This window comes from Anarhichas minor, unplaced genomic scaffold, assembly GCF_050575085.1.
Source record: "Anarhichas minor isolate MPS153535 unplaced genomic scaffold, ASM5057508v1 ptg000007l, whole genome shotgun sequence".
Taxonomy (NCBI): domain Eukaryota; kingdom Metazoa; phylum Chordata; class Actinopteri; order Perciformes; family Anarhichadidae; genus Anarhichas; species Anarhichas minor.
The window spans coordinates 11,530,919-11,555,204 of NW_027466453.1; the positions used below are offsets into that span (position 1 = coordinate 11,530,919).

At 45.6% G+C, this 24,286-nt stretch overlaps 5 protein-coding genes across 8 annotated transcripts; 2 read left to right on the top strand and 3 right to left on the bottom strand.

Annotated features, from left to right (window-relative positions):
• Positions 1 to 185: 185 nt before the first annotated feature.
• On the bottom strand, positions 186 to 7,196 carry colgalt1a (collagen beta(1-O)galactosyltransferase 1a). Of its 2 annotated transcripts, none has more exons than XM_076085803.1 (12): positions 6,831 to 7,196; positions 4,504 to 4,614; positions 4,295 to 4,412; positions 3,628 to 3,762; positions 3,327 to 3,531; positions 3,096 to 3,215; positions 2,847 to 2,923; positions 2,590 to 2,696; positions 2,358 to 2,490; positions 2,141 to 2,268; positions 1,849 to 2,055; positions 186 to 1,744 (listed from the first exon to the last, which is right to left on the bottom strand). In XM_076085803.1, the coding sequence occupies exons 1-12, from the start codon at positions 7,052 to 7,054 to the stop codon at positions 1,477 to 1,479; spliced, it is 1,833 nt and encodes a 610-aa protein (XP_075941918.1). In that variant the 5' UTR covers positions 7,055 to 7,196; the 3' UTR covers positions 186 to 1,476. The 2 variants fall into 2 exon arrangements, with proteins under 2 accessions (XP_075941918.1, XP_075941919.1); XM_076085804.1 differs by lacking the exon at positions 6,831 to 7,196 and adding an exon at positions 5,712 to 6,745.
• Positions 7,197 to 7,306: 110 nt separating this feature from the next.
• On the bottom strand, positions 7,307 to 10,052 carry pgls (6-phosphogluconolactonase). 2 transcript variants are annotated; one of them, XM_076085824.1, is made up of 6 exons: positions 9,938 to 10,052; positions 9,284 to 9,574; positions 9,074 to 9,181; positions 8,879 to 8,980; positions 8,215 to 8,355; positions 7,307 to 8,081 (listed from the first exon to the last, which is right to left on the bottom strand). In XM_076085824.1, the coding sequence occupies exons 2-6, from the start codon at positions 9,545 to 9,547 to the stop codon at positions 7,935 to 7,937; spliced, it is 762 nt and encodes a 253-aa protein (XP_075941939.1). In that variant the 5' UTR covers positions 9,548 to 9,574; positions 9,938 to 10,052; the 3' UTR covers positions 7,307 to 7,934. The 2 variants fall into 2 exon arrangements, with proteins under 2 accessions (XP_075941939.1, XP_075941940.1); XM_076085825.1 differs by having other exon boundaries at positions 9,809 to 9,948.
• A 244-nt stretch (positions 10,053 to 10,296) lies between these two features.
• Positions 10,297 to 17,733, top strand: LOC142945282 (uncharacterized). The gene is made up of 8 exons (XM_076086700.1): positions 10,297 to 10,762; positions 10,878 to 10,962; positions 11,049 to 11,151; positions 11,450 to 12,135; positions 15,016 to 15,304; positions 15,530 to 15,672; positions 15,762 to 15,867; positions 15,957 to 17,733. Exons 1-8 carry the CDS (start codon positions 10,461 to 10,463, stop codon positions 16,565 to 16,567), a joined length of 2,325 nt encoding a protein of 774 aa, XP_075942815.1. The 5' UTR covers positions 10,297 to 10,460; the 3' UTR covers positions 16,568 to 17,733.
• Positions 17,673 to 20,285, bottom strand: LOC142944728 (uncharacterized). Of its 2 annotated transcripts, none has more exons than XM_076085816.1 (4): positions 19,899 to 20,285; positions 19,644 to 19,741; positions 18,757 to 18,865; positions 17,673 to 18,657 (listed from the first exon to the last, which is right to left on the bottom strand). In XM_076085816.1, exons 1-4 carry the CDS (start codon positions 20,119 to 20,121, stop codon positions 17,840 to 17,842), a joined length of 1,248 nt encoding a protein of 415 aa, XP_075941931.1. In that variant the 5' UTR covers positions 20,122 to 20,285; the 3' UTR covers positions 17,673 to 17,839. The 2 variants fall into 2 exon arrangements, with proteins under 2 accessions (XP_075941931.1, XP_075941930.1); XM_076085815.1 differs by having other exon boundaries at positions 19,845 to 20,285.
• vac14 (vac14 homolog (S. cerevisiae)) lies at positions 20,005 to 23,412 on the top strand. The gene has a single exon (XM_076085802.1). The coding sequence runs from the start codon at positions 20,453 to 20,455 to the stop codon at positions 22,790 to 22,792; it is 2,340 nt and encodes a 779-aa protein (XP_075941917.1). The 5' UTR covers positions 20,005 to 20,452; the 3' UTR covers positions 22,793 to 23,412.
• Positions 23,413 to 24,286: the final 874 nt, after the last annotated feature.

Below are 24,286 nucleotides of genomic sequence, written 5' to 3' on the forward strand. Positions count from 1 at the left end.
GTGTGTCAGTAAAACGGTGACACCCAGAGGGTTAACAAAGCTAAGACAAGTAAAGGGCAAAAACCACTGTTCTGAGAGATCCACAGAGTGCACACGAGGTGTAAGAGAGGTCTCCATGAACAGTTACTGTAACAGAAGCATCCCATTCAAAATACTAAACGTCCGTCACAATAATGCATCAACAGTATCTGTGACAAAATGCAAATTTATTCCAAAAAACAAAGTAATATGTGAAGTGGGCCCTCGTGTCTTTTGTCTGTTCACACTGTTTTGTAACGGTCAAGTTAAAGTTGCATAAACGTGAACAGAGAACATTTGGTTACACCAGCATGAGAATATGAAATATCACAGTAGTCACAAACTCAACCTTTTTTTAAAAAATAAAACATTTTATTTTTTGTTGGCACAATGCACCACTACCATTTTCGTGCAAGATCCACGGGGTGAGCGGCTCCCATTAATACTACAAAAATCAACTTCCCGGGAGCTTAAGTGTTAAACCTTGTGAGGCAAAACCACAACAGAATAAATACGTTATCTGTAAAATTGATACAGATTTCATGTTGTTTATATTCTCTTTTGCAGGAGCCTTTTATTGGGTCTTACTCACCCAATTTGCTCAGATTCAGATTTAACCGAAAATGATTAAGAGGTGGAGACTAATGTGTGTTTGGATGTGGTTGGGTGGCTTCCTTTTGAGGGAACTTAAATGGCATTTATAACCATGTTACTCCCAAGCCACCAAGTTTGAGGCGTGTACCGTGGTTTGTCCCGTCTATAACCATGTCAACAGCGGGTTGGCGGCATGAATCTGGAAACAAAGGACACAGGAACAATGAACAGCATTGGTGCATACTCTACAGCAGTCTGTAGATCTGTGATTCTGAGTTGACTGCAGCTGTGTTTTTAGTTGCTTTGGTGAAGCTCTACTGAAAGCATCTTACGTGTTGGTTAATGATTATTCAAAACAAAGCAATATGAAGTGTAAAAGGACAAAATACTAAAGATCAAAGCAAAAGAAATGCAGATGTTTCTCCTCTTGGACCAACGACTTCACAACGATTAAGGTTTGATTTAAGACATGAAGGTCTGCGAAAGTCTTGAATTTGCATTTGTCATCTTAAGATATTTAGAAAAGCATTTCACAGTATAAACTCAGATTAGGACAAAGTTAACTGCTCGATGACTGAAATGTTACAGTCCAATTGCATTCTTTGCTAATAGGTTAATTTCTGTATGACAGACAGAAGGTGGGTACTGCAAATGCCACTCCAAATGGCAAGTCTAGTGCCTTTATAAAGTAAAAACTACAAACTGACACACACGTTCCCTTTTTAACTCGTCACATCTGGATCAATTCAATCCGTCTACGAACTCTGATGTCACATCCCTGCTGTGATGCAAAATCAAAAGTATCAAAGATGAAACGTGTACAAAATTGTAAAATATTAAGAGGCTCCTCTCGTTTAGTTCCTCTCATAGCTCGTCCCGCGCCGTACTGTCCAAAGGCGACTGGAGCACATCTGAGTTCTGGGCCTCGGTGCTGATCTCAGCCTGCTCCCCAGTCTTTCCCGAGCGTGCTCTGTCCCAGTCTGTGCGGACCTTGTCGTTGTCCCACACTGTGGAGGTCTCAGTGTCGCTGATGTAGCCTTGGTCGCCCGTGTAGTGGGTTGGATACACAAGAAGGGGCTCGGCTGAAAACGCCTTCAGGTCCCTGGTTTCAAACTGTTTCATATAATCAGACCTGTGGATGAGAGGGCCATGTCAAGAAAAAACAAAGAAGGCAAGACTCCCTGAGCAGAAACTCATGCTACGAGTCTGTACTTGCTGTGGGTGGGGTACACTTACACAGGGTGTTTGTTGAACATGATGGGAAGAAACTCGTCCACTGGCAAAATCCTCTTCAGTGGTTCTGCCTTCAAAAGCTTCTCTGCACCTTGTAAGGACATCATATAGCCTAGTGTCCAATATGAATAGTCTGCTTCCACTATGTTGTGTATATTCGGCACAGCTTTCTCGGGGTGATCCACTTGCATTCTCTTCCGACCAATATAGCTGGAAGAAAGAAAGTGAAGTGGAGTGAGACGCGCAATTGCAAACTTTTTTAAATCAAAGACTTGTGCAGGAAGCGCCAGCTCACATGAGATCCCAGTCCAATCCTTCATCCTCCACCTCCCTCATCAGGTTCATCAAGCGGCGCTTGAAGAAGATCTCGAAGCGCAGGTCGTCTTCGATCACGAGGGAGGTGTCCAGGCGTCGCTCCACAATCTGAAGGCCAAGACAGCAGATTTATCAAACACTCGCGCAATCTGTGCGGCTCACAAACGTTCAAAATGGCTTGGCGTCTGTTGGTTCACCTCTTTCCAGACGTTATAGTGGGAGAGGAAGCATCCCAGCTCTCCCTTTGTCAGAGGGCGACCATGATAAGGGTCGTTATATCCAGGGAGCATGTGGATGCCCATAGCACGAATGTCACTGATATTCGTAGCTCTGAAATGGAGAGAGAGAACAAATGTGAAGAAAAACGGCAAGTACGCGAGATGACCAAGTACTAAATAAATGCAGAAAATGATGAAAGAGTGAGCTTACTTTCCATCTACAGCTGCAATGACCTTATAAGTAATCCCCTGCTCGTATAGCGCCCTCGTCATACGCTCTCTGCGGTCGGTCCGCCTCTGCAGGTTTATCATGAACACCTGCACACGGGCAACAGTTGAGCCAGTCACTTTAATTGTAACGACAGGTTTCTCACAGCAGCGGAGGCTTTCAGCACACAAGCGGGTATATAGAGGGACATTTTTTATTTTTTTTTTGCAGACTCCATCTTCACGTCACTCGATACTTACCTCATCAAAGCCCAGTTTGTCAGGTTGTTTTTTAGGTAGACGTATGTGTTTGGAAGGCATCACTGGGGGATTTCGAACTACACAGTGAGAAGGAAGATGGATGCACAAATGGTGTAAATAATATATATATAGAAACCCATGCTGATAGTTGTCATTAGATGAAGAAGCAGGAAAGTAGAATACAGGCTTCAAGCTCATGAAAAAAAAAAAAAGAGGAGACAGATGCAGAAGTGAATGCAAGCTACTCACCATTAACCTCCAGCATGGAGTGCAAGAAGCTTTCAACTTCGTCTTGCAAAGTATTGTGGGACCGCAGCGGCACAGGGAAGTAACCATAGGTCTCTTTATTACATACGAACATCTGAACATCTGTAGAGAGCAGAGGATGCAAAATGTTTTCTCAACGTGAAGTCACGACGTTTATGTCGTAAATGTGAAAAGAGAAATGTGTCGATCTAAGCACTGAATTTGTAAAATTACCTGCCATCCGAGCGGAGAATGCAAACACAATGATGTCATCGAAAGCCCAGCTGTATTCTGGGTGCGGCGGATGAAAGGCCAGCTGCCTGGACGCCTCTTTCCTGAGGTCGATCAGGAAAGTGGAGTGGACCATGGGGACGGCGAAACAGCCCCTGCGCAACTGCTTCCTTATGGGTATGTAGGCAGGAGTGCGCTTATAGTAACCCTGAAGAAGCCGAGAGGGTTTTAAGAGCGTTCAATAACCAACTTTGAAAACATCTGACATACGCGAGCATGTACACCCCAATCGTCAACACAATACCTGGGAGGTCATGCCGCACCAGAAGTTTGAATAGGCTGCACGGGATTCAAGCATTGGTGCGATGATGGTCTTGTTCTCTTTCATGAGCTTCCAGAGCACATCGGGGTTGGTGAGGAGGTTATCACAGTCCGCCAACTACAACAAGGAGAAGGAGATAAAACTGTAACATAAAGTCCATAAAGTGACTCTTCAATAGCAATGCTGAGCCGGTCACGAGGGTTAAAGGGAGAACTAAAACTGAGGCGGTAAACAAACCCTACAGACTATTAGTTTCATTTCTGTTTTCAAGGGTGAAGGCGGAGAGAGTTTCCAGAATTTGCAGCACAAAATGATTGTAATTCTGGATGCACTTTGCCTCGAAATTATAGCCCACTGAAGCTCGACTTTGAGGGCGGCGGAATACAAAATGCTGGAATATATGGTCGGTGTTGAGTCAAGCTTTGTGTCAGTGTACGGATCCAAATGAACCAGACCAGATAAACGTTAACCACAAGAGAGGCAGAAGAATATAACATTTTTCAACACCCTTCCCGGTGCTTAAAAGTACCACTGTGCTGCTGCTTTGCACTCGAATCTGTACTTACCTTTCTCAATGTTTAAAATGGAAATTCCTTCAGTGTCATTGTGCTTTCTTTCGTGCCAGTAAAGAGCAGTCTAGCTGACCTACCATAAAGTGGTCCGCCCACATCTCGCGAGCTGACTCCAGCGCTACTTGGCGAAGCTTCATGACGTGCTCGTAACGGAGTTCCGTCCATTGCTTCGGACCATCTTCGTTCCGATAACGTCTACAAGAGATATTTGGATACTAATCAGACGGATTTTAAATGGGCTCCGTGAGTTTAAAATTTTCACCAGAAACTCTAGCAAGTAACCAACTCGGGTTCCTCTTTTGGCCTCCACTCCACATAATGGTAAAGGCTCTGCATCTTGACGAGCCAGTCGCGCAGGACGGCGGTGGTGTTGTCCTTGTTGTGATCAGTCGCTACCCTGTCGATAAACAACAAGTGTTAATGATTAGAATGATTTCACATCAGAGGGGTTTGAACATTATCAACAAGTGAAGCCGGTGACATTGGCTGAATGTGCCAGACAGGATCCAGAGTGAGTTGAAAGACAATACCATGACTCAAATAACAAAAGCCCAGTGTTCACTCTGTGCGAGCTCATTGTCTGCAGCTGTGGGAACTGACACGAGTGTTAATGATACCGGCATCACAAAACAAAAACACAGACTGAACATCTAGATTACATAATTCAGGGGGGGGCATGCCACACTTTAAAGGAATAAGGAAACCATACTAAATAAACGGCATTACAGAAGTGAAACTGTTGTCTGCAACAGCTTAAAACAGAAGGAAATGGAATTCGAACTGGCTGAAGTCATGTGCGAGACGACTGTATAGAAGTTAGAGAACTTGCACGCCGGATCTAATTCTGCAGAGGAATGAAATCAAGCCACGTGTAAATCTTTAGAGTCATTACATATGCATGCGTCTCTTTATCAAGAGAGAAATAATGCTGCTTTAGGTCGACAGTCTTTGCTGTAGTGCAGGTTCTCTTTTTGCAGGAGAGTTTGTGAAAACGCTCAGAGGGACGACAGCCAAACCCGGTTCTGTTGACAGATTTCACACGGAGACGGGAGAACACTGCAGCTCCTCGCTAAACCATTTCATCCCTCACTCCTGGCGTCCCGACAGTCCAAATTCTCAAACTTTGAATCGCACCGGCTCTTCCGCCTCATGTTTAGCTAAAATAAACATTTGTGAAAAGCGTGTACCTTTTGCTGGTCTTAACGTACATCTACAAGTGGCGTTCCACTGACGTCCAGTCTGTCGCTGCTCTTTTTGAGAGCAGAAACGCGGGGCTAACTGCAGACACCAAAAGATTTAAATGACACTTTAGCCGATTCGGATCCGGAGCCTTTTGGCATACTTACAAGCAGCTGCAAAATGCTTCAGCAACAAAAAAAAAAAAAAAAAAAAAAAGCATACAGTGTGTCGACGTTTACGACATCTCACAGCTGTTTGCATTTCACAGATGTAATTAATGTACACAGAACGTTTCAAAACAAAAACTGTCCTCACCTCAACCATATTTTATGACCGCCAAACAAAAAGGAAAAAAGGAGGCAATCCAACTGTTCCACTCGTATAAAGCCCAGAAATAAAGGGGGTGGTGAGTGAAGAGCATACCTCTCCGGGCCCTCCAGGCTGTCATGCAAACTGAGCTCTGAGGGTATAAGCACGGGTGGGCTGTTGGAGCACGTTGTTATTATGTGAGAAACACCTCCCTTTCACTTCCCTCAACTCTGCCTGAGCATGGTAGACAGACGCTCAACGGTCTATACAATCCTTTTGCACTAACCCGCAAGAAAACTGCCTTTGAATGCGTCTGGTATGGCGTCAAGTGGGCCATACCAGAGAATGACACTAGGTTTTAGTCTCCTTCATCAACACTTATAATCACTAGAGTGAATATTCATGTCCCGCCCTGCACAAAGCTAAAGGCTTTTCTCAACACTCCTTTATAAAAGGATGAGGAAGAATTACACAGAATGTCCTTCAGAGGCCTAAAACAGAATGCAGTGAAGTTAGTGATTAGTTACATTTTGTGTTACAGTTAGTGCTGGGAGGGGCTAAAGCCAGATAAGATGGAGATCTGTGGGCTATGAAAACGCATCTGCTCACTGACATGATGAGCATGCAGTCAATCAATCCACTGGCAAATCACACAGAGGCCTAACTGGGCTGGAGGAGACGAGAACTAGAGGTCGCCTAAAGGTGTGTGTTAATGGAAAGTACAGACAAGCACAAGAAGTCACTTTGTCAGGATTTGTGTGAAATCATACAGCTCCCCTCGCGGCCAGATCAGTCCCCTCCCCTCCACGTATACAGATCAATGCATGGACCCTCGGATGAGCAGAGTGGCCAGATGTGCGCACCTCTGTCCAACCTAAAGGTTGTTTTAAATGTGCATTGTTCTGAAGTCGGCGTCAGCTCCTCGTTTCTCCTGCTCGTATAGATTTGACACTTTTAAGCCGCAGCACAACCTTGTTACCATTAGTACCCTGCACATCCACCCCATTTTGACTCAGAACTACACACTCAGGAATGCACCGTTTTACTTTCAAGAGGAAACGTTAACTTTTCCTATTAGCTGCTTACTAGCTTAATAAAAACAAACGCGTTCTTGTATCAACTTACCACAGAGCCATACGCTCCTTGGGGTAGTTGAGGCGCTCGATGGTACCGAGGAAATACGGCAGAGAGTGCTCCGCGTTTCTGCAGATGAGCGCGAGGAAGACCCGGGGCGCGAGGAGCGGAGACTCGGGGCTCCAGCGCTCCTCCGCAAAGTATGCCCGAGCAGGAGAGCAGCCGGTCAGCAGCAAGGCGAGCAGGGCGGCGGGGAGGCAGGCGAGCCCGTGCATTGCGACGATCAATTCAGAAAATGCGAGTGAAACAAAGCTAGCTAGGGTGGTCTCGCGACGAGACACGGCTGCTAGGGAAAAGTTGTCTCTTTACTTCGCGCGGCGGTCATCACCGAGCAAAATCTGTGCAGCAGCTGCTGATGTGACAACGCCGCAAAGTTGTGCGTTAAAGGGGCGGGCTGTGCTCTTAAAGGGGATGGACTGCAGAGAGAGGAAGAAGAAGACTGCACAACGAACACAAAAGGCACAATGTTCAATTCACATTTTATTTATTTTTTTGAATTGCTAATAAATAAAAGTGTTATAGATGGGTTGTAAGATGCAGACATGTTTCAAATGAGTGTTGATTTTCAGGACTTTATTGGATATTTTATAAAGGGTGTGAAGGAAACCCAGATAATCAGAACAAAGACTTTTACAGAGTATTGACATAATAACTTTGTCAGATTAGTGGACTGTTTTGTGTTGATATATATTGCTGCATGTTTCAACTTTCCTCATCACACTTTTGTACGAGGCAAAATTTGGGTCATGACTGGCTTCGAATGTCAAACTCTGCACATTATTCTGCACAGTGAGGGTCAGATATCCAACTGAACTAACAATAAGCAAAACACATGTTTGAGTAGAGAGGGACTTTACTAGAATAAAGCTAAACCTCACCTGACACGCTAACCATTATCCAATAAGTGCTGAATCTTATGCTGGAAATTACAACTGTGCCCTCAATTTCTTCCTTGTACATCTCCCCATCTTATCTCACGTAAACCTATTACACTTTCATGTGAAAGTAGGAATGTTCTGCACTATTTTCCAGTTCCTTCAATCAGGTTTTCACACCAGTGTTGACTTCCTGCCTTCATTTGGCCGATGTAAAGCTCTAGAGTTTGGCCCCTGAGCCGAGCCTCTCTACCTGGATAGTTAAGGAGGCAGCTGCAGGGTCATCAACAAGCCAGAACAGATCGCCGTTGGTCGGGACAACACGGGCCGCTGGAAGCGCCGGACCCTCTCTACCCTCCAGCACTTCCTGTAAGAAAATGGTCATGTCATATTCTATGGGTTTTGTGTTTAAACATGCCCTCCTCTGAAAGGCCATAGAAACAGGAGAGTTTTAAGATTACAAATGTGAGATGTGTTCAGTAAAAGACTGTACATTTTACCTTCAAAATGGGCGCTTTGCTTCCTCCCGTTGATACAAAAGCCACACAGTGTGCAGAGTTCACCACTGGAAAGGTCATAGTGACTCGCTGTGGTGGTGGTTTGGGAGAGTCGCTGATGGGGGCCACAACCTTCTTGGTTTCCTGTATATGGGGAATGCCCAAAACCCAATAATCCATCATGTGTAATGCGTACAGTCGCCGAAAGAAAAAAAAAGTGCCAAAGCGAGAACCACAACCCAAGACGATAGTGTGACTGTCAAATATGATATAATACGAGAGAGACGTGTAACAAGAGATAAGGTTGCAGACCACAAAGTCAAAGTTGTGATTAAACCAAAACCTATCATTGATCCATACATGGCCATGGGAGTGTCTTGTAAAGTAGAAAAAACCACACATTGTTCTTCTAGACTAGCAAATCAGGCACCACATCAAAGAGTAAACTCCAAAATGCCTCCAGACCTTACTGAGCAAGGCGGACAGAATAAAAACCTCATTAATTTATCAAGTATGATAAATGTATTGCAAACAAAACTATGATCCCATATTGGTTTAATAAACATAATTGTGTGAGAATTAGAGAAGGGGTCACTCTTTGACAGATATACAGGCAGACCTTATTTTACCCGTCGGTCTGTCGGACTCACTAAAGGATGGCCCTCACCTCTAGGAGAGGGTGATCTGGGAACAGGGAGCAGGTGTGTCCGTCAGGCCCCATGCCCAGCAGTAACAGGTCAAACACTGGGAAGTCGTCACCTGGGAAGGCCTGTGTGTTCACAACAAGCAAAATATTTAAATCTAAAAGAAGATGCACGGGTGACTTTCGGGCCTGATCACAGAACAGTAAAGATGTCTGCACCTCCTTCAGTTTACGGGTATAATCCTCCGCACACTCGTTGACCGGCAGAGAGCACTCGATGGTTAAGATCCCACTGTCAGGGATGTTGACTTTGGAAAACAACTGACTCTGGAAAAGAAGCACAGGGTTATATTTGACCCGAGTGTAACAGATCACCATACATGCATGTAACCAGGACACACGCAGATAAACACACTCATGAACAGATACCTTGTACAGCCCGTAGGTGCTATCAGGGTCATCGAAGGAAACCACTCGCTCGTCACAGAAACCGACCACCCACTTGCTGCAGTCCAGCTCTGGCAGAGCAAGCAGCTCTTTACTGAGCATGGACGCAAGGCTTCCTCCAGAGAGGCCCAGGGTGAACCTGCCACGAGAGGCGATGGCTTTCTCGGCCCGAGACGTCACCAGTTGTGCCAGCACCGGACCGAGCTCCGCGGAGGAGGGGAAGACCACGACCCTTCTGCCAGCCATGAGAGAGCAATCTGATTTGAGGAGATACTGGGTTGTACAGAGAGAGAAAGAACAGGTTTGAGCAACACAGAGGAAGTCAATTACAACACTGTTGTGCAAGTCTTCACTGTGAGTCTGTAATTATTATCCACATAAACTTGATTTGCTTATTTAAGGCCCTTCTTTTAATAATATTTCCACTAATGTTAGCTTGATAATGTAATGTATCTAGACTGGGACTGTGCAAATATAGGGATCTAAATGCTACAAAATGCTACAAACCCCGGCTGATTCTGCAGGATTGGCTGATACCGGAAATATGCAGGAGAAGCGATGCTCGTTTCTTAAACAAACTCGACTTTTAAAGTCTTAAACTACAGCTTTCCGAGAAAAAAAAAGAAGTGTCCTTACTTCGTGGGAAGCTCAACAGCGGATTGTCATGAGGAGGATTTTCAGTCGGCAAATGTAATTCGACGCACTAACCCTACTTCCTGAATCGAATTCTCAGCAGCCAATCAGATTCTGTGTTTAGGCCGCACTGCATTCTGGTCAGTGTGGTCCCCGACTACGTAGCTACAACGACCTAGAAATTCAGTTTTATCGACTAACAAATTAAAAACATGCGATTATCCGAGTATGGGGATTTCACACAACACCAAAGGGTAAATAAAAAAGCTGTGTTAATATTACTGGTCGATATTTAAGTTTTTCATACGGTTGTTATACGTCCTCCCATCCGCTAGATGGCAACACTGTATCCGTTTCAACCACTTGAGTTTTGAAGAAGCACTCGCGTATCTAGTTGACACACACACACACACACAGAGCTCTTCTCTTGCATTACGTTGTAACTACATTTCTCAGTGAACATAACACCTCCGGACTGCGTCAACTTCACGGTGTTTGTCTCGCGCCCCACAGAAAGATTAAAAACATGTCGACAGTCTTCTCTTTCCAGACACAGCTCGTCTCCATCATGGACGCGTTATCCAAAACAGCTGTAATGGAGATAAGCAAAGTGGTCGAGATCGAGTCGAAGATGCTTAAGATTGAGATAACTCGCGGGCGGAACGAAATCGTCTCGCTCACAGAGAAGCTGCAGCTGATGGAGAAGTTGCTTTACCTCGCGCAGGGGGCCAGGACGCAGGACGCAGCAGCAGCAGCATGCTCTGCGGTGAGGGACGCTTCAGAGGACGGACTCCTGGAGCCTGACAGGACGAGACCTGCCACTAAATGGTAGGCTTGTTGATTGCTGTGTGTAGCCTGTAGGTAGGCATCATATCTCCATCAGGACTGTGCTGTCAGCTACACCCTGCCTGCTGTATTTAACCCGAGTTTATGGCATTTTCAGTGAAAGTCCATGGGAAAGCACGAGTTCCTCCACTGAGATGAGCAAATGGCATCACCTTCATGGTGAAGAGCATGCCATAGCTGAGGTACGTCCAGCACTGATCTTATTATGTCACCATATTAGTACTGTGTCCTTCATTTGTAACAGGTGTGATTCATGTTCTCTCACTAGCTCCCAAACCCACTGAAAGAGCAACCAGAACTCATAGTGGTAAAGGAAGAGCCGTCGGAGGTGGACAGCAGTGACTGTGAACAACATAGGACAAGTGAAAACAGTGAGTATTACATGAAAGTTTGGTTGCACTGAATTAATAAAAGACATATGATTCAGGACAATCACTTTTTGGCTAATAAAATGGACATTAAGTGGATTTATTTTGTTAAAACTGCTCTTGCCAAGGTTCTTTGCTTATGTGGTTTAGCAATAATGTTCTTAAAGGGTTGAAACTCCAGCAACACTTGTAGTTAGCTTTATTGTGAGGCCAGTGCATGCAGACTTGTGTGGCCTTCATCTAAGTAATTATTAGGATCAATAATATTCCAAATTCTAACATGTTCAGTTGCTGTCAACAGGAAGGGAAGCATTCACAGACACCCTGAAGAGTTCAGAAGCGATGCAGTGTCCCAAACCTGTCGCAGAACGCCTGCAGCCTCTGTTTACCGACAGCTTTGTGACCATGAGCAGCCAGTCGCCTCTCGCTGGACCAGGGAGGAGGGAAACGCAGTGGAATCCACAGCTTGCACCTGCACACACAAACCAAGTGGCGGGGAAAAGCCCGGCTCAAAACGTTGCCTCCCAAAGCTTAAGTGTGCTCCGGAATGTGAAGCTTCACAACTTGAGGAACTCGGCTGCTAAGAGGTTTGGCTGCTTGCAGTGCGGCAAGAGCTTCCGATGCTTCAGCCAGCTTGAAATACACCAGAGGAGCCACACGGGAGAGAAACCATTCAGGTGCACGCTGTGTGGGAAGAGATACGCTCAAAAGGGACATCTGTACACACACCAGCGCACACACACCGGGGAGAAGCCCTACCGCTGTCCTATTTGTGGAAAGGGCTTCATTCAGAAATGCACTCTCGATATGCATCAGCGTACACACACCGGAGAAAAACCTTTTGTTTGTATCAAATGTGGCAAGGGCTTTACCAAGAACTGCAATCTGAAAAAACACCTGGCTGTACATCTAGATCCTAGTTTTCACATGTATGGTAGTGAATCCAGTGTACCGACATTCAGTGGGACATTCATAAACGGGACCACCTAAAACAGCCAGTCAAATGTAACTTCTACTGCTGTTGGATTGAAATATTTTGTGCATAATAAAGTTATCTTTGCTCCAGATTTTGTGCATTGCCTGACTGTTCAAATGGGATGGAAACTGTGTCATTATATGTGTTATCTGCTGCTTAACTTTTACTTACCAGTAACTAAGTTTCAGCCAACCCCCTTGATATTGTGCTACTGTATGAATAATAAACACAGTATAAGTTACACGATAAAACACGACACTGTGAACTTACCCATGACGACTGCACTCATCAATAAATATTGGTTTATTGATAGCTGTTGATGCCTAATAAGTAGAAAACAGCCCAAGTTGCAGTAATCTAGAGTGGTGTTGATGTTGGGGGCCCACTTTAGGTCCTGGGAGATTGTGGATCCCATAAACTTGAAGGTCTCCACAGCGGACACAGTGTTGTTGAGTATGGTGAGGGGGGGGGCAGTGTCGGGGGGCTCCTCCTGAAGTCCACTGTCATCTCCACAGTTTTGAGCCTGTTAAGCTCCAGGTTGTTCTGACCACACCAGAGGACCAGCTGTTCAACCTCCCGTCTGTACGCAGACTTGTCACCGTCCCTGATGAGGCCGATGACCGTTGTGTCGTCTGCGAACTTCAGGAGTTTAACAGACGGGTCCTCTGAGGTGCAGTCGTTGGTGTAGAGGGAGAAGAGCAGTGGGGAGAGCACACATCCCTGGGGGGGGGGGGGGGGGCGCCAGTGCTGATAGTCCAGGCACTGGATGTGATTTTTCCCAGCCAGAAAGTTTGATTGTTGTGGAATATTTCTTATGACTAGTCGGGAGAAGAAAGTGAAGGTTTCCAATCAATGTAAAATAAACAGAGTCTTGATGAACGATCAAAGTTTGTAAAGTCAATTTAAGATCCCTTTGTTCACAGTTTGCCTTACAATAAACCGTTTAAACACACAGCAGATGCTTCCTTTGAGGCCATTGTGACATTGTTACAATGACTATTGCAGAGACAGAATAGACATTTATTACCCTCACACATCATATATGCATGCAAAGGTTTACGCCTTCACAACTTCAGATAATGCGTCATAAAGGAAGTAAAAGTATTTCAGACAAAGGATCTCTGTTAGTCAAGGCCTCTCTGTGTCTCCGTCTTACGAAGAAAGAAACAGTGTACAAGATAACAGATAACAAGACACCTGGATACAAAACTAATTAAAATCATCTACTGAAACTACAGTTTGGTGTCTGCACTTTTAGGACTTACATTCTTTAAACCTTCACATGAGACTATGACATATTTTTCCATTACATGATCCACTGACAGGTGGATGCTGGCACAGTGAGCTGGGAGAGTTTGGGTAGGGGTATTGCTGGGATGATGGTGTTGATTGCTGAGCTAAAGTCCACAAACAGGACCCTTGCATATGTCCCGGGAGTCGAGGTGTTGCAGCATGTAGTGCAGTCCCATGCTGACTGCATCATCCACCGACCTGTTTGCTCGGTAGGCAAACTGCAGGGGGTCCAGCAGGGGCCCTGTGATGTTCTTCAGATGGGCCAACACCAGTTTCTCATAGGATTTCATGACCACAGACGTCAGGGCGATGGGCCTGTAGTCATTTAGACTTTCAGGCCCGAGGGTGACACACCGTCTGGGCCTGGTGCCTTCCTGATCTTCTGTCTGTGGAAGAGCCGACTCATGATAGTCTCTGATATTTATACTGAGGATAACATATGCAGTGTGCTGGCACATAAATTCTTGATACAACGGATAACACACGAAACGCGTTCACACAGAGAAATCTGCATAAGGTCTGGAACATCACTTCTCTTTGACAATTCGTTCTAGTAAAAAGGTCACCTTATCCCCATCAGGAATGTCATGGTTGCAAATCAGCTCTGCGTAAACATTGACGTTTTCAACAAGTTTATTAACTCTTATTTAGGACAAACAGCTGAAATGCTCATCAAGTAGACAACTGTGATGTCTAATCGCAAAACCAGCTGAGACGCTTGCTGTTAAAAGAAGTTCACACAAACACTCACATGAGGACACAGGCCTTTGGAGCAGAACATTACTAGATTTTTGCCAACAGGATCTATCTTTAGACTGTCCTTACTTGATTTGGGTCTTGTTACGGGCACATCAATTGAAACTTGTAGCCTGAAAAAAACACAATGGTTTGTTTCCATACATCCCTAAGATCAAGTTGTTGTGACATCAAAATGGTTGAAACTACTTTAGATATATTTATTTAAAAATAAATGTTATGGTATTTAACAGAATTCCTTGCATTCTATCTTGTCTGCATTGATGATTGAGTAAACAAAAGTAATGGAGGATGCAGCTCCTTCATGTGGCCACTGGATGGCAGTAAACACAACTACAAAACTGTCATTTAAAAAGCTCTTTTAATACAATTATCAGAACTGGGGTTAGTAAAAATGTATAATAACCACACCAACAATGAGTTCTACATGTTGATGTTTATAACAGTAATGCTGGTAGAGTAGTAATTGTGTGTTACCAACACATTTAATAGACTTTGAAGTTCCTCCCTGTGTCCACTGGAGAGCAGTGAAGATTCATACACATTAATCAACGGGGGGTGTCAACAAAGGGGCTAATTTAATATTAAAGATACACAATACAAGTAGCATTACTTAAAACATCCCTGTAATCCCCAGTGACGAATAAAACGTTTGTAAACTCGCCACTCGGTCAAAAAAACGGATTTCATTCTGTGCTGCATTCAAGTGCACTTCGTAAAGGTAGGTTACGTGAGCGTTTTCCCACAACCCCTTGCGGCACAGCAACACAGCAACGTCTCTGGCAGTATCACATATTTGGTTAAGGAGCAGCGCTGCTACGTTGACAATCTTACCAAACTAAATCGACATATCCATCCTCCCGTTCGAGATGATGTGCAACACCACGAACCGGAGTTTTCGGGCGCAGCTAGCCGCGGTCCTGGACAAGCTAACGAAGGCGGCTCTGGTCGAAATAGGCAACCTCGCCGACGAATGCTCCTCCGTCCTTCACACCGAGGTCTCCCAGCACAAAGCGGAGAACGAGGTGCTGAAGAAGAGGTGTTACCTACTGGAGGTCCAGCTGAGGGCAGCGAGGGAGGCGCCGTCGTATTCTGCTCATGTCAACGGTGTTAGCCGCAGACATCCCGCAGGTCAGAAGGGTCCGACATCTGGACAGACAGACAGACAGACAGCTGGTCATATATGTCAGTGTCACAGCAGGCTAGCTTTAGTCCAGCTACTTTAACTCATCTATGTCCACAAGTGCAGATTTGCATCGTCAGCTCTTCACATTCCAGTCTAGAGACTAAACTTTTGATTTTAGATGATTACCACTTTATAGGGGGTCCTAATTTCACATCTGCTTCTTCTTCCAGAACAGCAGCAGGAGCAGCCTGATCCAGCCATCGAGGGGGTCTTCGGAAAGGACTGGTGCATGGATCTGTGGAGAGAAGATAAACTGCCCCCTCAAAGTAAAGCCACAGTGGAGCCTGCTGCTATGACGAGCATGAGGCCACAGGTCAGTGAACCACAGACCAACTGGTTTTTAATGTTTTTTTCACCCCCGATGTAATCTGACAGATCGTTTGTCACACGTCTTGTTGGCAGGCAATCGACTTACTGGACAGCGAACCTGATCTCATCTTCGTGAAGGAGGAGATATATGACGACCATCCCATCGGCCAGCAGATGAGGCTCACAGATAATAGAAAAAGTGAGTTTGGGTTACAACTAAACAAGATGAAGTCATTATAATCCCGATTGAGTTTCTGTGATTTAACTGCGTTTATTGTCGTTTGGCAGTCGTTGGACTTTTTGAGGAGGACAGCATGCTTCACAGATCTGTCGATGAGCTGCAGCTTCAACCTGTGGAGATAAACGGCTTCCCCATGACGGCCGACAGTCAAACGCAGCAGCGCACGCAGCCGACGATTATGGACAAGTTGATAGACGACGCAACGATGAGCACTCTGGTGGACAACACGCACCTTCCCCCGGGCGCCGCGGGCTACTCCGACTACTCGAACATCCACATGAATGCGGCCAAAGAACTCGACGGTCAGTCGAGACCCGCGAAGCCCACCAAGCACTTTGAGTGCTTGTTCTGCGGGAAAATATTCAACTATTTGAGCAGTTTAAAAGTCCACATCAGGCGACACTCCGGCGAGAAGCCGTTCAGCTGCTCGGTTTGCGGGAAGCGCTTCGCCCAGAAAACGTACCTGAAACTGCACCAGCGCGTGCACTCCGGGGAGAAGCCCTACAGCTGTCCGGACTGCGGCAAAAGCTTTTCCCAGAAAAGCTCCCTGAACATACACCTGCGGACACACACGGGAGAAAAGCCCTACAGCTGCGTGGATTGTGGGAAATGCTACGCGTACAAGTATGGTCTGAATCACCACCAGTGTTTCCATTGAGAAGAACCCGATCACAACTGCTACTTCAAGCGCGCTCTGTGGAGCTCCATAGGGGCTCAATGTGCCAATGTAGATTTTAAATGCTCTTATTTATATCAAAGAAAGTTATGGTTAAATGGTGCTGCTGTAAAATCTAGTTTGGTGTGTTTTTAGCTTTATTGTTAAGAGCAGCAGCCAAACAAGGGTACAGAGAATATCTGTCCTCTAGTGTCCCATTTGAATGAATTTGGTTTATTTGATTGCTTCGGGGGGTTTATTGTTAAATGTGTCATGCCCTCGACGAGCATATGAACTCAGTTTCACCCTATAATTTATATATAGATCAGATATCTGCTGCCTACATTTAAAGTGAGGTGCTCATCCAACCTATGACAGAAATACTTACATTTGATACACTGCATGTTGTCAACGGTTGGGCTAACATGTTATACCTCAGTGTCATATTTCAAGGGTCAAATAATGCCAAAATACTTACAAGTGCTACATCGTTTGCACACATGTGGCAAAACAAAACTTCAAAACTACCTCTTCACGACAATGTGGAAGTGAAACAACTCACTGTGTGCTTCATTGCCCAAATCTCACCACGGTCACACATCATGCCTCATTCCTTTATATTTCAAGAAAGAAAGTGGGAGGGTCCATTTTAAAACTGTCTGAAGTGTTGGTTACATAGTATTCAAATGAGTTGTGGTTTAAATGGTGTTACTGTTTTAAATAAATGTATTTGTATGAGTTGTATTTGTAGAAAGATGTTTTCAATGTAGTCAAGCCAAATTCCATTGTTTTGTTTTCTAAATGTGAACCACTTCTATTATTTTTGTCATACAAAGCACCTATTTTGCCTGTCCTACATTTCCCCTGAGCCGACCACACCGACCCACTGAGTGAATTAGTCCTGCCCAAGAGAGAAATCCTGTGCTGTTGGATGTTCTCCCTTTTATCACTCAAAGCCGCATGCCCCTCACAGAGCCACATCACATGTGCATTGTTCAGATTGTCAAACTTGATTTTGTAAAGACTCCACTGATTAAACTGACTCTTCAAGTTTCAGATCAGACAAAAGTAAAATACTTTAAAAAAAAAATTTAAAAAAAAGTAAACGTTGAATCAAAACATTCATGTGTTTTATTGTAAGAACAAATAAAGAAACAAACTACACTTCACTACGGTGCAGACTACAAGTCTTTAAACCATGACATGAACTGCCCTTACACTCATGTGAGAAGTAGCACATGATGCGTCCAGATAAAGAAAGCTATTGTCTCCCAGCTACGGGATGTCACTGTGTGCCATTAAATGGTTGTTGAGGTTGACCTTTTGCGTGAACGTCTTCCCACATTTAACGCAGCGGAACGGCTTCTCTCCAGTGTGGATACGCAGGTGACATTTCAGATTGCCTTTCTGGGTGAACCCTTTCCCACATAAGCTGCACCGGTGAGGTTTCTCCCCCGTGTGGACCACAGAGTGAATGCTCAGAGCCGATGAGTTTGCAAAGGTCTTCCCGCACAGCTGACAGGATTTACTGATGAGCCTCTGAGAGGAAACCCGAGACAAGCAGGTGTGCGATTTCAGCTTGTACCTGTGAGGGAAATGCCGCTTACAAATATTGCAAAAGTTCGACTTGTGGCCCCTCATGTGGTGCGTCAGAGTGCCCTTGTGGAAGAATGTCATGCCACATATCTTACATGGGAACCTGTGTCCGTTTGGGTCTCTGGCGGTTTCTACATCAAGCGTATTAAAGTCGTCAAGGGAATCCAGAGCGCCGCTGTTTTCAGAGCTGTTAGCAGGTAATGTGTCCTGGTTGTTGTTGCTGGGCCCACCTTCAGCACTCATGGTTGGCTCTTGTTGACTTTCTTCAACAAATTGCACACCATCATCCTCTTCTTCCTCCTCAATCGGAATGGTATGAGTGCTGAAGGCCCCCTCTGTGGCACTGATGGATATCAGCTGAACTGTTGGTTCTTCGTTACCACCTGAACACACAACCTGTTCTACATCCGGATCTAATGACAGGCTGCACGTGCTGCCTACGGCCGAGTGACCGACTGACCGGTGCTCTGCTTCCTCAGCGATGCTTTCTTCATGTTCTGTTGCATTAAAAACAAAACAGTCAAAACACTCAAAAGGCATCTAAATCCGTGTTGTGTAAACTGTTTCCTCATGCGAACCCTCCTTCACTCTCTTACCTTCTGTACCAAGTGTTTCCCGCTGGCAGCAGCTGACAGCGTCCTCCACATAATCCGCCTCCTGTTTGATCTGAGACACAGGAATGTGGTGGAGCAGCGTCGCCACAGGCTGCTCAAATAGGAAAAGTCTAAATGTTACAATGCCATTAAATTCGGCAACATTTTCTATGAGAGCAACGCTTCACCAGACTAAAGCTGAGATGACGAGTCGAGTAGACGATTGGAAATGAATGGGCAGAACTTTTGATAATTGATTAATTCTTCACGTCAGTGAAAAATGTAAAACCTTCTCTGGTTCCTGTTCCTCATATAAGGTGATTTTCTGCCTCTCTCGTCATTATAGTTTTGTAAATTAGTTATCTTTGGGTTTTGGACTGGTGGTTGGACAAAACCTGCAATTTGAAAACATCATGTTGGGCTTTGGGATCTTGTGATGGGCAGTTTTATTATTATTATTATTATAACTATTAGACATTGATCAAAGTTGTAGGATTTCTCAACTTTTATGATATATTGATTTGTCAAAAAAAAAAAGTGACAATAAAAACAATTGTTGGATGCAACCTTTGATGTGACGTGTGTGTTGTGTTCACTAGCATATTAATATTCCTTTATTATTACATTTATAACTATAATTGTAAGTCGCTTTGGATAAAAGCATCTGCTAAATGACTAATGTAAACAATATATATAATATAACTTAAACAATATGGTTCAGACATTTATCAGGACATCTATGCACTCCCTCATTCCTTGTTTTGCAGTGTGCAATAGCAGAGTTTTCCATAGCAATGTTAAGAACACAGATATGTATTGTAATGTGTACTTCACATTTAAACCTGGGCCATAACGATAACACTTAATAAGTCTGTAAATGATCATCTAACCTCAGAGGACTGTGGTGGATCGGATGGGTCTCTGTCTTTCCACAGATCCATACACCAATCTTTTCCAAAGATCCCCTCTATGGAGGGCGACCCGGAGACTGAGGAAAAGCCAAAAAAATAACAATAAAACACATTAGTCAGCACAAAAAAAAAAAAACACGTTTCAGATCATCTGCTGTCGTCACTGTGAAACACAAGTACCGTGAGTGTCCCCGTCTCTGTGGCGGACAGTTTGAACACCCACGCTGGGATAACCTTTACATAAACCGGGGGCGTCGCTTCTCACAATCGTCAACTCGCACTCCAGACTGTTTACTTTCTGCGCCAGCGCTGAATTAGCCTCCAGCAGCTGAGATAAGCCCAGCCGGAGCTCAGCCAAGTCTGCGTCCACCAGCTCGCAGACCTGACTCAGGGCAGACCTGGCCATTGTCTCCATGATGGCGGACAGCTGCGAGTGAAAAGAGCGGCGGCTCGCCATTGTTAGTGCCGACCGTCACAACCTCCTTCAACAGCTAAAGAAAGAAAAGTATAAACACAACTCAAGACGCTACACTGTAGCGTTTAGCTGCACACGAAAGCTAATGAAGCTAATTTGAGCTAACGGTTCTCTCGTAGAGCGGGACCTAAATACACGCTGCAACCGTGACGCGTTTCCGGCGGATGCAACCGGTCAGCTGCTTGTTATTACGAGACTTCCTGGTTCCCCGGTGAAACAGATGTGTTGTTTTTTCTCTGAACGAATGGTCATTCAGGACTGCTTTTCTCTGCGACTTCAACGTAGACCTCAGTAGACGGGACCCGGTGCGACCATGAACACGGAGAAGGACTTCGCGCCTCTGACGCCCAACATCGTCAGGGCTCTGAATGATAAACTGTACGAGAAGAGGAAAGTCGCGGCTCTGGAAATAGAGAAACTGGTGCGGGAGTTTGTGGCTCAGAACAACTCCACTCAAATCAGACATGTCATCCAGATCCTGGCCTCGGAGTTTGCGCTTTCCCAGCACCCCCACAGCCGGAAGGGGGGCCTCATTGGACTGGCTGCTTGCTCCATCGCCCTCGGCAAGGACTCCGGACTGTACCTGAAGGAGCTTATTGAGCCTGTGCTCACGTGCTTTAATGACTCAGACAGCCGCTTGCGCTACTATGCCTGCGAGGCCCTCTATAATATAGTGAAGGTGGCCAGGGGAGCCGTGCTGCCCCACTTCAACCTGCTCTTTGACGGTCTCAGCAAGCTCGCAGCAGACCCAGACCCCAACGTGAAAAGCGGGTCTGAGCTCCTGGACAGACTGCTGAAAGACATTGTGACAGAAAGCAATAAGTTTGACCTCGTGGCGTTCGTCCCCCTGCTCAGAGAGAGAATCTACTCCAATAATCAATACGCTCGGCAGTTTATTATTTCCTGGATCCACGTCCTGGAGTCGGTGCCGGACATCAACCTGTTGGACTACCTCCCCGAGATCCTGGACGGGCTCTTCCAGATCCTGGGAGACAACAGCAAGGAGATCCGCAGAACGTGTGAGGTGGTGCTCGGAGAGTTTCTGAAGGAGATTAAGAAGACCCCCTCCAGTGTGAAGTTTGCCGAGATGGCCAATATCCTGGTCATCCACTGCCAGGTTGCAGATGAAACCAAGCTCACAAACGACCTGATCCAGCTGACGGCCATGACCTGGATGAGAGAGTTTATCCAGCTTGCGGGCAGAGCGGTTCTCCCCTACTCCTCTGGCATCCTAACTGCAGTGCTGCCTTGCCTTTCCTACGATGACCGGAAGAAGAACACCAAAGAAGCAGCCAGTGCCTGTAATCACAGTCTGATGAAGCTGGTGACTCCCGAGGATGAAGAGGAGGAGGAGGAGGAGAAAAGTGAGAGTCCAGGGTCGCCGTCCAAAGAAGACGGGCAGCCCAAGATGGAGGCAGACGGCAATGACATGCTGAATGCGTCACAAGAGTCTGTTGGTTTCAGTAACATCAGCTTCTTCACTCCAGCCAGTGCCGACAGGCCTCAGGTAACGCTGGACCTGGACGGTATTGTTCAGGTGCTGGACCGGCACCTCCACGACTCCTCCACCGGCATGATGACCCGCATAGCTGTGCTCAAATGGCTCTACCACCTCTACATCAAGACGCCACGCAAAATGTTCCGCCACACCGACGGCCTGTTTCCCATGCTGCTGAAAACGCTGTCGGACGAGTCGGATGAGGTGATACTGAAGGATCTGGAGGTGTTGGCCGAGATAGCGTCGTCTCCTGCTGGCCAAACGGACCAAGTCGGCTCCTGCGACAGCACGGACCACAAGCTGGAGCTCAAGGTCCCAGAGAGCGCCAAGACAGTGGACTCGTCCCCGTCCACTCCCAGCATGAACTCCTATTTTTACAAGTTCATGATCAACCTGCTGAAACGCTTCAGCCTGGAGCGGAAGCTTCTGGAGAACAGAGGCGCTTTCATCATCAGGCAGCTCTGTCTGTTGCTTCACGCGGAGAATATCTTCCACTCCATGGCGGACATCTTGCTGAAGGAGGAGGACCTCAAATTTGCCTCCACCATGGTGCAGACGCTCAACACTATCCTGCTCACCTCGGCCGAGCTCTTCCAGCTGCGCAACCAGCTGAAAGACCTGCGCACTCAGGAGAGCTGCGCTCTGTTCTGCTGCCTGTATCGCTCGTGGTGCCACAACCCCGTGGCCACCGTGTCGCTCTGTTTCCTCACGCAGAACTACAAACACGCCTACGATCTCATCCAGAAGTTCGGAGACCTGGAGGTGACGGTAGACTTCCTGATGGAGGTCGACAAGCTGGTGCAGCTCATCGAAAGCCCCATTTTCACCTACCTGCGCCTGCAGCTGCTAGACGTGGAGAACAACCCCTACCTGATAAAGGCGCTGTACGGCCTGCTGATGCTGCTGCCACAGAGCCAGGCCTTCCAGCTGCTCTCCCACCGCCTGCGGTGCGTCCCCAACCCGGAGCTCATGAGGACTGTGGACGAATCAAAGTACATGGACTCGAAGCAGCAAGTCTCCAAACGTGCCTCTCACTCTCAGGTGGATTACAACGAGCTGCTCCAGCATTTTGACCGTGTTCAGAGCAAACACCTGGAGGTCCGACACCAACGCTCTGGACGGGCCTCCGATCACCCCGACAGGAAGCTGATGTGAAGTTAATCTGTCTCTATATAAAAAAAAAGATTATGAAGTTACTGTTGAAGCCAAAAAGTATTTAATATGATTATAAACTGTCTTATCAGATCACTGGATAGTCAGGAAACAATGATTTGTTTGTAATTTGAGAATGTTGTGTAAAATACAGGGAAGAAACCATTTTAAACAGAAAAGACATTTAATACACGTCATTTCAGTGTTAAAGGACACACGTTGTCATTTAATGTCCATGTGAACCACAGTATTTTCACGATGAGTCATGCTAAGCGGTGTGAGTGGGAGCGCGTGTTCAGGGTTGCCTTAATCTCTTGTCAGCCAGAAAAGAAATCTCACGTGAAGCGTATTGACCCGGCTCAACTAAGACTTTAAACTCTGGAAGCCATGGAGGATTGAACTCTTGCATTAATTCTGTGCCGGACCATGTTGTTGCGTCTCATTTCTTTGTTAGCGGATCAGAAATGTCACCTTACACACCTTCAGCTTTTAATTCCATTTATTATTATTATTATTATTCAGTAAATATGTATTTCTCCTTGTGCAGTTTGTCTTGCATCCTTGAATAGATGCACACTTGTTATTGTTGTATGAAAATCAATAAAGTGGACCATGTGATTAAAGATTGTTTTTTCCCTCATCCATATACACAACTTGTCATTAGAAGTACTGGTTACACATGTGAGGGCAGAAGACAGGAGCAGACACATTAGTGATGCCATTAATGGCCTTTTTCCTATCGGTTACATCCTGCAGCTTTTTGACTTCTCATACATCCAGCTCCAAATGTCCATTATTAAATCAAATTGACTCTAGATTGTGTAAATGCACTCGGTTAACTTTGCCTACAGGTTTTTATTGTGATCATGAACTTGCAACACAGACGGGACTCTAATGAAGAAAATGAACGTTCACAATGAATTGCATTGAAGAGGAGGCTTTTTAAACCATAAAATATTCCATGCAAAATGTGAATGGTAGACAATTACATATATGTAAATTAAAAGGAATTGTGTTTTAGATTTGCAGTTACTGTAACTGCAAATTTCCCTGAAGGAAACAGCATAAAAATAAGTTGCCTGCCTTTAATTAACTTGCACGTTGAGTTATGATGAAACTAGAGGAGCCGGGTCTCTCTTTCTCTCCTGCAGCAGGGCCACATGCAGTCGAACACCAATGGCACACTGTACTGTCAGAGGGAATATAGGTTTTACTGTGGCGCTCCCCATCAGTGCTACATTACATTTCACAGATGGAGGTTGATGTCTCAGGTCAGGCTGTGGACGACTCCTGTGTGGGGACATCTTCCCGGCTTCAGTGGTCCTCTGCTGCATCGATTGTGATCACAGCTTTTGTGACTGTTGTTTGGAGTACTTCTGGATACAACATGGCATTAAAGAGTGCCCCCTCTGCTTTAAAGAGAGCTTTGGACTTCCGCGTAAATCATGCGGAGCACACGGAGAGCGGCTGTTTCTCCTCTGTGTCGCTGATCTGGAG

Coding starts and splice junctions, on each gene's coding strand:
- pgls (XM_076085824.1), bottom strand. CDS start 9,547: ATGGCTGGCAGAAGGGTCGTGGTCTTCCCCTCCTCCGCGGAGCTCGGT. Junction 9,182..9,283: donor GCACCTACGGGCTGTACAAG/GTATCTGTTCAT, acceptor CTTCTTTTCCAG/AGTCAGTTGTTTTCCAAAGT. Junction 8,082..8,214: donor GCAAAGCGCCCATTTTGAAG/GTAAAATGTACA, acceptor ATTTTCTTACAG/GAAGTGCTGGAGGGTAGAGA.
- LOC142945282 (XM_076086700.1), top strand. CDS start 10,461: ATGTCGACAGTCTTCTCTTTCCAGACACAGCTCGTCTCCATCATGGAC. Junction 12,136..15,015: donor CATTCATAAACGGGACCACC/TAAAACAGCCAG, acceptor TTACCAAACTAA/ATCGACATATCCATCCTCCC. Junction 15,868..15,956: donor GCTCACAGATAATAGAAAAA/GTGAGTTTGGGT, acceptor GTCGTTTGGCAG/TCGTTGGACTTTTTGAGGAG.
- colgalt1a (XM_076085803.1), bottom strand. CDS start 7,054: ATGCACGGGCTCGCCTGCCTCCCCGCCGCCCTGCTCGCCTTGCTGCTG. Junction 2,491..2,589: donor ATTGCAGCTGTAGATGGAAA/GTAAGCTCACTC, acceptor TCTCCATTTCAG/AGCTACGAATATCAGTGACA. Junction 2,056..2,140: donor GGATTGGACTGGGATCTCAT/GTGAGCTGGCGC, acceptor TCTTTCTTCCAG/CTATATTGGTCGGAAGAGAA.
- LOC142944728 (XM_076085815.1), bottom strand. CDS start 20,121: ATGGCGAGCCGCCGCTCTTTTCACTCGCAGCTGTCCGCCATCATGGAG. Junction 19,742..19,844: donor CAGAGACGGGGACACTCACG/GTACTTGTGTTT, acceptor GCTTTTCCTCAG/TCTCCGGGTCGCCCTCCATA. Junction 18,866..19,643: donor ATCCACCACAGTCCTCTGAG/GTTAGATGATCA, acceptor CTATTTGAGCAG/CCTGTGGCGACGCTGCTCCA.
- vac14 (XM_076085802.1), top strand. CDS start 20,453: ATGAACACGGAGAAGGACTTCGCGCCTCTGACGCCCAACATCGTCAGG.